This window comes from Somniosus microcephalus, chromosome 4 (assembly GCF_052327205.1).
Source record: "Somniosus microcephalus isolate GS21.2 chromosome 4, FLI_Smic_1.0, whole genome shotgun sequence".
In the NCBI taxonomy this organism is placed as follows: Eukaryota; Metazoa; Chordata; class Chondrichthyes; order Squaliformes; family Somniosidae; genus Somniosus; species Somniosus microcephalus.
Genome location: NC_140990.1, coordinates 203671254 through 203683462, shown reverse-complemented (window position 1 = coordinate 203683462; position 12209 = coordinate 203671254). Strand labels below are relative to the sequence as shown.

Below are 12209 nucleotides of genomic sequence, written 5' to 3'. Positions count from 1 at the left end.
TGTACTGCCTCCTGGGAGCCTTCTTGCCACTGTCCGGGCACAAGATCTCTTTGTACCTTTCCAACCCCCTAACCAGCACCCTCAAAGCATGCTGGGAGAAGCGCTGCACTCGTTCACGGGCCTTCTCCATGGCTTCAGGCGCTATTTGGGTCCACCAGCAGTGTTCAGGCCTAGCTGCAGGGCTCCACTATCCAGGGCGTGGCTGCAGACCAAGTCGACCCTTCCCCCTTTAAGAGCTGGCCGGCGTCAGGGTGTCTGCTGTCAATCAAAACATGACGGCACCTGCGCTGCGCCCGGCCTCGGCGTTATCAGTCCGCACCGCCAGCTTAGCGCCTAAAGATAGGAGTGCAACGCCAGTTTCAGCACTCGCCCAAACTCTTGTCCAAATCTACTGAATTTCGGCGAACTGACCTGCACTTTCCGGCGGGCGCTAACTTTAGCGACCGCCCGACTTTACCGCCCCAAAAGTGGCTATACTGAATTTCTAGGCCTCCTTGTGTTGCTGTAACCATCAAAATTATAACTAGAAAGCAGTTGGTCATGGTTGAATATACTCATTTTTGAGTTTTACTTAATGATACCTTACTATGGTCCTAAATAAATGAATTACCACCAACATTCTAATGTTACAATAGCAAAATACTGTGGATGCTGGATATCTGAAATAACAACAGAAAATGCTGGAAATACTGAGCAGGTCAGGCAGCATCTGTGGCGAGAGAAACAGTCAACGTTTCAGGTCGATGACCTTTTGACAGACCTTCTAGTGTTAGTCACTTAAGATCTGTTGTTGAGTTGTCACCTAAATTGCTGCTGATTCAAAGATTAAGGGGATTCTCGAATTCACTTTAAAACTTTGTTAAACCATAACCCAACAAAGTTTTAGCTATTTTTGCAATTCTTTAATGAGCTCCGTTTGTGCTGCTATAGATATCCAAAACTGTATAGTCTTATAAATGACTACTGCATTACTAATGAACAATTCTGCCCGTGACCTCTATTCAATGCTCGGCTGATACCTCATAAATTCAGTGCTTTATACCGTAATTATATTTTTAGACTATAGTCTATTAACTGTTGCTGGATTATGGTGTAATTGGTTTGTTTTAAGATGTTTTAATGTTTGTCTCTATGTAAAATTTAAAAATTGAGGTTTTTTATGTAAAGGGACTGGGTTGTTGGGCCTAATTTTCCTATTCTTAAAAATTCTTTTTTTTTTTTACAGTACCTATATTTGCAGTTACCAGTCCTGGTTTAAGAGATAACCAGTGTTTTGCTGATGTACTTTTGTGGCTTATGTTCGTGGTTACAGTTTCTGAATTATCTTTTCATGTAGGACTTCCTCAAATGCACAAAACAACCCATGCGAGAAATATTCTTACCCATTCATAAAGCAATTTTTACAACACCGTGGGAATTTGTTGTAGCTAATTGGTCAGGATAACTCGAGTGGCTTGTTTCTTTACAACAAATTATTAAACTTTACATCATGAACTAAGTCATTATTAGAATAAGGAATGTGCTTAATGGGGTAAGGGATTTGCTGGTAATTTCTTTATTGGTTTGCATACATATGACTTGAGGATTTTATTTTGTTGCGCTTCAGTTCTTGGCAATAGATGATGGCCCATATATTCCGATGCCTACGGGTGTGTATGAACTGTGTGCACACCCGTAGGGACATCAGAATTGCGAAGCGCATGTGCGGAAAACCGGCATTTCCAATCTGCCAAGAATGCTCGACAGATCGGACGCCTGCACAAGAAAAGGGCCTCTGTGGGGGGGAGAGTTCCGCTTTCTGCAGAACCTCCACCCGCTGAAAACCCTTAGAAATCTTACGCCTGCTTTTACCAGCATAAGAGTTTAAAAAAAGTAAAAAAAAAAATAAAAAAATTTTTTTTTGCGCTCATTTATAATTTTAAAATACTTTTTAAAAAAGGTAAGTTTATTTTTAGCCCTGTAAAAAACCTTAAATTAAAGTTTTTGAAGAAGATAATTGTTTAAAATATTTAATTTAGTGTAATTTTAACTCTTTAAAAACGTGATGGTTTTTAAAAAATTTTATTTACTGTTTTAGTGTCTTTTTTCAGTGATCCCCATTTATGCTTTTGATAGGTCTATCTGTCAAAAGTATGATGGGAGATTCCCTTCTTTCATTTTTCTCGCCTGGCCCACGTGATCACAGGGATGCTTGCGAACCGCGTGGGCCCTGCGCATTTCGACTGTGGAGAGGCCCAGCATCGGAAGTCTCCGGACCTCGGGAGCCCTCAGATAAGGGCGTAGATTTTTTTCTGATAGGAGGCTTCCTGCGTGCGGATGCCTCCCATCAGAAACTACGGGCCAATGTGCTTAATTTTGCAGAACAGACACAATTGAACCTTTGTGGCAAACTGGAAACATTTAATTATGGGCAAAGCCACTGCTATGTGGTTTTCATGCAAAACTGGACAGAATCATGGAATGGGATCCCAAAACATGAACAAAAATTCCAAAATCCCATATAATAACAAATTATGAGCCACAAAACCTTTTATGGCTTTAAATATTTAAGTTTTGATACATTTCCATATTTTTTTTTCTTTACAGACCCTCCTATCAGTGTCCCAGCGTGTTCTGTGAAACACCTATGGTGCATCATATACGCCGTTTTGTGCATGGTAATGGCTGTGTACAGATTGTATTAAAAGAACTGGATTCTCCCGTTCCTGGCTACCAACACACAATCCTAACCTACTCTTGGTGCAGAATATGTAAACAGGTACTCCAGAATAATCACTTGTCTGAAGATAACAATTTCATAAGGTTAAACATTTATTACATATTACAGGATTTAAATAGTGTTCTGACAGATGTGTATAGATTTTTGTTTTTACAGTGTATAATATATTGTGTATTATTGTAGGTAACTCCAGTGGTTCCGCTCTCCAGGGACTCTTGGTCCATGTCCTTTGCCAAGTATCTGGAGTTAAGGTTCTATGGCCATCAGTATACCCGTAGAGCAAATGCAGAGCCTTGTGGTCACTCTATGCATCATGATTATCACCAGTATTTCTCCTACAATCAGATGGTTGCTTCCTTCAGGTAACTAGAAGAGACCAATCTACAGTGCTTATAATCAAAATTTTGCTTGATAAAACTTCTTGGAACAATCTAATGTTCAGAAAAGTGTATAAATCTTCAATGCTGAATAGTTGATTGTTCATAATGGAAGATGTGAAATGTTCCATATTATAGTTTCATGCAAATCGTCTTGTGGGTATGGCACATTTAGTAAATTAACTCACACATTGATATAAAAACACTTGAGTAAAAAAAATGCATCTGTCTAATTATAATCTTGTATGTCCAAATGTTTTTTGTTACATGATGTGCTTTGTCAATCACTTGCCTTGCTTGTGAAACACCAAGTGGGAAAAATTCAGTATTGCCACGTTTGGGGCGTTCTACTCGAGCGGGCGTGAAACTTAGCGCCCGGCGCAAATTATCGCCACCTACAGCTAAATTGACCTGCTTCGCCCCAGGAGGTACTTGGAGAGCTAAAACAGGCGCTGCACGACTGTCCTAAGGCGCTAAGCCGGAGAAGCGAGGCGCTACCACCGAGGGCGGGCGCAGCGCAGGTGCGGCCAGTTAGTGATTGCACGCAGACACGCTGGCGCCGGTCAGCTGTTAAAGGGGAGGGTCGATCTTGGATTGAGCCACACCCTGCACATCAGAGTCCTGATTCTCGGCCTGGACAGACCTGCTGCCACATTCTAACGCCTAGGACCATGGAGAGGGCCAGGGAGCGAGCGCAGCGGTTCAGTGAGGGGGCCCTGTAGGTTCTGGTTGGCGCAGGCGATCTATCCTGTTTCCGGACAGTGGCAGGTGGCCGCTGCCCACCGACTACCGCAAAGCTTGGAGGGAGGTGGCTCACAGAGTGACCTCCAGCAGCATGGTGCCTAGGACCCCTGTGCAATGCAGGAAGAAGTTCAACGACCTCACTCGGGTCGTCCGGGTGAGTTCCCTTTTCAGTATCCTCTTCATCCCTGCATGTGCACCTCACTTTATGGCCAAAGGGTCCTGAAAGCCCCAATGCCCAGCCCTCAACCAATTCCTATGGGCCTTTCATGAAACACTCACACACACATTCAGCACTTTGCACATTCGGCACTTTACACACTGTAAGGGCTATTCGACCATGGGAGGCAGTGCAGCCAAGATCAGGGCTTCACACTGTACTCCGAGCCCGTCCTTTCTCTTGCAGGGCAAGCTGGCCCATAACAGGAGGCAGCAGCAACGGACCGGGGGAGGCCGGCCTCACCTTAAAGACCTCAGCGATCTGGAGCAGCGAGTCCAGCGCATTATGGCAGGCCGGATGATTGGCCCCGTCGCCACTGGAGAGCAATGGTAAGGTCATCACTTTTTTGACCTCCTTCCACTTGTGCCTCACACCAGCATCCTTTGCCACTATCGAACCAATACAGTGCATTGCAGCACTCATGCCTCCCTCGCTGCCGCCCTGTCCTCACGCTAAAGCAACTCTTGTACCTCCCTGCTTTCAGATGCTGATTCGCCAGGTGAGGAGGCGGGCCCTCAAGCTGCCACTGAGTGATTCTGAAGGCGAGGCGGAAGAGGAAGCTGGACCATCAGTGCCACCCTCAGCCGAGGCAGCCCATGGCCATAATGGGGACACGCCTCCCCTGGAGGGGAGTAGGGGGGAAGGGTCTGAGGAGGGTGAAGCTCCGGGGCCCAGCGGGCTGCAGCAATGCGGGGGGGGGGGGTAGGGAAGCTTGGCGGCCTTCTCCCCGGAGGGAGTCTGGCCTCCAGTCCTGCTACAGTGAGCGCAGAAGAGGTGCGGCTCCTCGCTGAAATTGGCGCCCAGGCGGAGCAGAGGCACACTGAGCTCATGGCTGCAGTGGCAAGGATGCCCGATTCCATTGAGTCACTGGCAAGGAGCCAGGACTTCGGTGCAGCACAGGCAAGGAGTCTGCAGGACTTCGGTGCAGCACTGGCAAGGAGTCTGCAGGACTTCGGTACAGTACAGGCAAGGAGTCTGCAGGACTTCAGTGCAGCACAGGCGGCTTCCACGCAAGTGCTTAGTGGTGCACTGCAGTCAGTGGCTGGTCTGATGCAGACGCAGATTGAGGCCACACGAGCACTGACTGCTGCCACCCTCGCTGCATCGGGCACGAATCGCCGGGGCCCTCGGCGCACCGCAGAAGGCCAGCAGTCTGCTTCAGCAGATTGCTCCGCATGCTGCAGTGCTGCCCCGTGGGAGTGCCAGTGTGTCGTCCGACCAGAGAGTGCCTGTCCTCTGTCAGGATGGCAGCATTCCTGCTGCCAACACACTCACTTCTCCACTGCAGCTGCCACCACCCGTAGGACAGACTGCTGCCGCCCATGCAGAGTTGGAGCAGTCAGCAGCCGGGCCCTCCAGGCCCAGAGCTGGCCCAGGCTGTCCCCCAAGGGCATTTGCCGACTCAGTTTCTGACCCTCAGCAGCCTTCCCCCAGCCTTGCTGCAGCCACTGGGGTCCCATTGCGGAGGAGCTGCAGGGTGGGAAGGGGCCAATCTCGCAAGCGAAGCAGATCACCCTCGAAGGGCAAAAAGTAGGAGGTGTGGCAAAATGCTGTTAATTTTTTTAGTGAAGGCCGAGGATCGTGGTCATTTTTGTTAACTCTTTTGTTCATTGTCTCCAGCTTGTGAGAGCCAGTTATGTGTCTGACTGCTTTTTTGGGGGTTTCTCTCTATTACTTTGTCATGCGGGAAGGGCACACAGTTTGTTAAATAAAGAAGTGTCTTTGTTCAGATTGTGCATGTTTGCTCTTTGAACTATTTGTTACCTTGACCGGCTCAGAGGTTGCAGAATGGTTCCATTCATGTTCTTTCAATGGCACAAGCCATTCCCTCGGGGGCCTAGAACCGACTTGCAATAAGCCGCTGACGGACGGCCCTTGCACTTTGTGCCTCCCTCCCGTCTTGGTGCTCCTCCTCCTCCTCCTCTGCTGGTGCTCCAATGTCTGGTGGCAGTGGCTGAGTCCTGAGGATTGCCAGGTTATGCAGCATGCAGCACACTACAACGAAATGGGAGACTTGCTCAGGTGAGTACTGAAGGGCTCCCCCGGAATGGTCCAGACAGCGGAACCGTTGCTTTAGCACGCTGATTGTGTGCTCAATGATGTTCCTGGTCGCTTGATGGCTCTCATTGTATCGTTCTTCAGCAGGGGTGCTGGGTGCACGGAGCGGTGTCATCAGCCAGGTGCACAGACGATAGCCCTTGTCCCCGAGAAGTCAGCCTCCTGGGTGAGCCGGGGCTTCGAAAAGGTCTGCCACAGAAGTCTGGCGCAGGATGAAGGCGTCGTGGCTGCTGCCTGGAAAGTGGGCATTGACAGCTAGTATCAGCTGTCTGTGGTCACACACCAACTGGACGTTCAACGAATGGAACCCCTTCCGGTTGCGGTAATCCTCGGCATTCTCTTGCGGCGCCCGCAAAGCCACATGCGTGCAGTCAATGGCACCCTGGACCATGGGGAAGCCCGCTATTCTTGCAAATCCCATTGCGTGCTCTTGCTGCTTGTCCAGGGTCATGGGGAAGGAAATGTACTGACTTCTCCTTTTAAAGAGGGCATTCGTGACTTGGCGGATGCAACAATGCACCGCGAACTAGGAGACATTGACAATGTCCCCAGTAGTGGATTGGAAGGAGCTGGTGGCATAGAAGTTGAGAGCCACTGTCACCTTCACTGCCACTGACAGAGACGTCCTGCTCCTCAGTTGAGGCTGCAGATCTGGCTGAAGCAGGTGGCAGAGCTCCGTGACCACCTCCCTGCTGAATCGAAGCTTCCGAAAACACTGCTCCTCAGACATGCTGAGGTAGGAGAACTGTTGGCGGAATACCCTGGGAGGGTAAGGCCTCCTGTGCCGACGCCTGTTGGCCCTCCTCCGTCTGGCCATGATTGGCACTCTCTCTTGGCGTCTCTGAGCCCTCTCAATGCAATGGAGAAACCCAACGTTTCCACCCATTGCAGCCCCCATAGTATGCGGCCACTCAAGGTTATGCCACTGAAAAATCAAACCAACTGCAAAGTTCTGGGCCGAAGCCAGAAGTACCTCTGCGAGCGCTGACTCAATGCAGAAAGCTCTCTCCCTTTGTCTCTCTGCAAATCTCTCTCTCTCTCTCTCTCTCTCTCACAGAAGGAGTGGTCGAAAAATGGCTACCACTAAGAAGCCAGGAAGAGCCCCCTTTAAATAGCAGCCCCACAGCGACTGGGAACCGTTCCAGTCAACCAGTCGCTGGGAGCGCCAGGCGGAAAGGAGGGGGGCGCCACTGAAGTTCCGGTTCGGGGTGCCCCAAGGGCGTTGCACCATGAAATGATGTCAGGATCTGCGCGCAGCTGAGTGGGCGTTGCGGTTTTGCGCCGCTGCTAAATGTCCGCTCAATGCCGCGAGAGGCGCAGGCCTCACCGCGCCCGGGTGCTAGCCGCTTTGCGCCCCACTTATCGCCCTCTTAAGGCGCTAACGGGTGGCGCTAACAACTGAATTTCTGCCCCCAACTCTCTTATTTAGAGTATTCAGAAAAGTGTTTACTGGCCTGAAGTGGTCTGACTTGTTCATTGCCTCCAAAATAGTACCGTGGCTGTGTAATAACCCAACCCTATAATATTGTGGCCAATAGTGACATCTTAACTAACTTCAATATCCTGTACATAATGGAACATGACTGCTCATCCTGCACTTCTAAAACTGCAGTGAAAGCTCCTTGTGGACAGAATAGAATTGTGCTGAAGCCTGTAGAATATGAAGAAGTCAGAAGGATTCAAATTCACTGCTTTGTTCCAGCCAGAAAGAATAACCCTGTGTGTAAGGAAATTGGAACCCGCTCCCTTCCACCTACTGTTAACAAGGAATGACCATTTTACAAAAATATTTATACCCACCAACTAAAACCATGACTTTTAATGGAAATCACAGCATATTATTCCTATGTCCAGCTTCGTGATTTATTTTTTCCTTTTTTTTTTTGATTACGAGTTACTTTAGTGGCAGTTTAAACATATTTAATTGCATCATTTCTCGGATACTAATTTTTAGAATCGATTTGCTGTTGCTGCTGTTGATAGAATAAAAAGTTAACACATTTGTCAATCAGCTTTGCCCCCATTAGGATGCTTGAAATTTGCCTTCCACCACTAGAAATATATATCAAACATCAAATGCCATCAAAGCAATTGATTATCCAGGACTTGAAGGAGTTTTCACAAAAGTAAGTTTGAACCCAATGGAAAACAATTCCTTCTGCTTGTGTAGGACTAGTTTTATTAAGATGATTGCTAACAAAAACATCTGTTATTTAGGGTATCACAGATCTATTTAACAGTAGACGATCGCCTTGTCTCCCTGAAAACTGATACCTTCAACAAAACAAGAGAAGAAAAAATTGAAGATTTGTTTGCACAGAAAGAAGTAACTATCTTTTTCACACTAGTTTGATCATCGCATGTGTAAAATCATGTTTGAAACAATGCCAACTTCCTTATATTTAAACCTTATTCCTTCTGGTGGCTGAAGTGTATTGTTTGTTGATGCAGATGGAAGAGGCAGAGTTTCGAAACTGGTTTGAGAAAACTCAGGCAAGGTTGCTGTCATCCCCAATCGACAACCCTCAGCATTTGCTACTTGTGGACGATTGCTTAATTACCAAGAAACAGAACTTGTGCGAGTTATTACAGGCTTGGAATAACAGGTGGGGTTGGGGCTACTTTAATCACTATTCAAATACTGGTATAGTTCATAGTGATGGGTTTTAATAATAGACAATTGTATAATACATAGTGACCACTGAAGATAGTTGTATTTTAACTGCATTATTGTGCATCAGTATATACCAGGTAAGACGGGATAAAATTGAGAGGAGTGATTATGAAATCAATTAGTAGTAGTGACATAAAAACAGAAAATGCTGGAAATACTCACTCTTTCCAGTTCTGACGAAACGTCATCGACCTGAAACATTAACTCTGTTTCTCTCTCCACAGATTTTGTCTGACCTGAGTATTTCCAGCATTTTCTGTTTTTATTTCAGATTTTCAGCATCTGCAGTATTTTGCTTCTGCATTAGTAGTAGTGACGGTCTGTTATTTACAAGGTATATCATGTGGAGTCATAGCCATTGATTGACAAGATTATTTAATTGGCAACTGTCTAATTTAGTTGATGCAATTACTAAAGAGTTAGTATGTCTTAATTTGCCACGTGGAGTCATTCTGTTTAGGTAGTGCAGTAGGCACTATTCAATTTTATAGCACAGCACCATAAATTATTTTTAAAAACACTTTTTATTGTAGACTACAGGACCTATTTCAACAAGAAAAAGGACGGAAGCGACCAACAGTGCCACCAAGTCCTGGCAGATTGAGGTCAACTGAAGAAACCAAGGTATTCAACTTCTTGACTAATTGAGTTAATACAAATAAGTCAATGAGCACCTTCTGGAGTGATCTTTTTCTCCATTTACAGTTTGCATTTAGGCCCTCTTTGCTTCAGTGTCTAGCTGTCCTGAGGTGACCCTTCTTTCTTTTCTGCCCCCTACAAGTTGTTACCAGCAAAGCAAAAGTGATTTTTCTGAATCTGAGCGACACATTTCCCATCAATTTTTCCAATGATTGGACTGCTGAGAGCATTTGCATTGCTTCTTGTAGCAGGCAATTAGAATTTTTTTTTCTGAAGTCATGACTCTGATTGCTTGAGAGGTTATTGAGCCCCAAATCTCAAATTGTAAACCCTCCTCACCCCTCACTTTCTCCCCCAAAAATGCTGATTAATTTAGGCACTACTAAGCTTGCTCAGACAACTTGCATATCATTTTAACATGTTGCTTATGTGCAGACTGTTGAAAACTAGACTGAGTTGGCTAGAAAATTCAGCCTGCTCTCAATGTTGATTATTTTGTGTTTTAGTTTGTGGTCTTGTGTGGGTTTTAGGGTATCCATCTTTGTTTTACATCTTTGATGTATAGAATTTTAATATTCAATCAAATGTATAGCACTTTCTAAACAAAATGTTCTATAACTACGTGGTGCCAATTATCTGACTTTTAATGAACTCACTGTTGACCAGACCATTTGTGGATCTTCCAAACATATTTTATTAACTTCCATTTGTTTATTGGTGTATTTTTATTGCCTTTCACAGAACAGTGTACTGGATACTTCTCCACGAAATTCTTCCTCAGGATTACAGAATGGAGACAAAGGTTTGACTTGGCCATTTTAAAAATCTGATCAGCTTGAAAGATCCCTTATTATGTCTGAACTTAAACAAAAACACCACTTTCATCAAAGACTTTCCGTACTATAGCTGTATAATCATATCCTTAATTAGTAAAGCCGCCTCACTTCCCAGTAGATTGCCTCTGTGGTATTTGAAGTATTTAATTGCACAGTTTCTAGTATATCCAATGTTTAGTTGCTATTATTGCTCCTTTATAGGAGCTGGTCTCAAACTGCAGGAAGCTTACCAGTGCTCTGTGCTGGTAGGCTATATAGTTTTGGCTGATTAAATTTCCCAATTTTGGAAGTCTTTCACTCTCTTGGCTCTGCCAATCTACATCTCAATTCTCTGGACTTGGGGTAAGCCAGGGGCATTCCTACAAGGAGAGTGTGCTCACAATGACATGTCTGTGCTAACTGCCAATTGAGGGTGCAAATGTACACTTTCATCTCGTGTCACAATGTTGCACCACCACCCTGCCCAAAAGGTTGAGTTTTGTCTCTTCCCAAATCATCTTCAATATGATCAGAAATTGAAGTTGTATTGTGTTCATTATAAAATGAATATCTCAGCTCTCTTTATATCAAACGTCCCTCTATTACACACACTGGTATATATGTACTATTGAATACAACATGCACTCATTTATTAGGTGGAAACAATCTTCAAGCATAAGTTTAATCTCCTTATTTTGGTGACTTTTTATTTTAAGTTTATTCAAAATAATTTGCAGATGGAATAAAACAGTTTAGGTCTGTGGTCTCAAACTTTTGAAGCCATAGTTGATGAAAATACATTTTGTTTTGTAGAGGATCGCTTATTGACAAATATGGCAGCTGCCTCTACAAACAATGCCAATTCTCAGTTGCCCTCCTCTCCAGATGTATGCACAGAGCAACTGTCTGCTGGGCCCATCATTCCCACTGTGTCTATTACCAGTGACCAAGATACCAACAATGCTGACGGTAGGTAATTCATAAATGTTTTTTCAGCATCAGTGACGTATTTACATTGCTGTATGTCAAAGATTGAGTAGTGGTAACTTTTGTAGCGTAGCAAAATGTTTTAATACAAATGCCAAAAAGTACAGGAAACTTTGTGCTATCCGGAGGTGAGCTATCGGGCAATCTGGAGCCACCGGCAAAAATCAGCAGCCGTTTTTTATTCTTTTTGTTTTTTTTGCTTTGTTTGAACAGTCAAGCTGTGCAAGGTCTGTAGCTATAGCAACAGCTTCAGCTACAGAGCTTTAGGGCCACACCCGAGTGTTTAGAAGCTGTTGCTAAGCAACAGTGTTTGTTGTCAAATACAAAGATAAGAATCTCTGTATCTCTCAACATTAACTCCGGAGAGTACGGCAGTTTTAAGGCAACGGCAGCAGCTCGGTCCCGTGGGTGCCGGATAGCACAAAGTTTCCTGTACTGGGATTCATTCTTTTTTTATAAACTTGTAATAACAGAAGGCTGTTGCTTATATGACTATTCCTTGTTTTGCTAATGGACTTGTAAATTCAGGTCACAATACAGGAAACTTTGAGTTATCCGGAGGCGAACCGTCCGGCAAGCTGGAGGCACCGGCAAAAATCAGGAGCCGTTTTTTATTCTTTTCGTTTCTTTTCTTTGCTTTTTTTGAACAGTCAAGCTGTGCAAGGTCTGTAGCTAAGCAACAGCTTCAGCTACAGACACTACAGAGACGCTTGCCGATTGTTTAGAGGCTGTTGCTAAGCAACAGGGTTTGTTGATTCATACGGAGATGAAAATCTCCGTATGTTTCAACATTAGCCCTGGAGTGTACGGCAGTTTGGAGTGTATGGCAGCAGCTCGGTCCCGTCGGTGCCGGATAGCACAAAGTTTCCTGTAGTCGGAAGTTTGTGAAGTTGATCTTATTCAGCCTGTTTCTCCAGCTCACTATACCAGAGTGAGTTGCAGTTTCCCCCCTAAAAGCAGCTTTGTGTCTGGCGCTAAC

At 45.2% G+C, this 12209-nt stretch overlaps 1 protein-coding gene across 4 annotated transcripts in view; it reads left to right on the top strand.

Annotated features, from left to right (window-relative positions):
• Window positions 1-12209, top strand: part of pikfyve (phosphoinositide kinase, FYVE finger containing) — a 180198-nt gene that overhangs the window by 134167 nt on the left and 33822 nt on the right. For 3 of the 4 annotated variants that reach the window (XM_085985715.1, XM_085985713.1, XM_085985716.1), the window contains 8 exons: window positions 2587-2758; window positions 2903-3081; window positions 8128-8241; window positions 8333-8441; window positions 8567-8721; window positions 9323-9413; window positions 10170-10230; window positions 11057-11212. In XM_085985715.1, the coding sequence (XP_085841841.1) occupies window positions 2587-2758; window positions 2903-3081; window positions 8128-8241; window positions 8333-8441; window positions 8567-8721; window positions 9323-9413; window positions 10170-10230; window positions 11057-11212 (1037 nt within the window). The remainder of the gene's footprint in view (window positions 1-2586; window positions 2759-2902; window positions 3082-8127; window positions 8242-8332; window positions 8442-8566; window positions 8722-9322; window positions 9414-10169; window positions 10231-11056; window positions 11213-12209) is intronic. The other variant, XM_085985714.1, reaches the window with a different exon arrangement.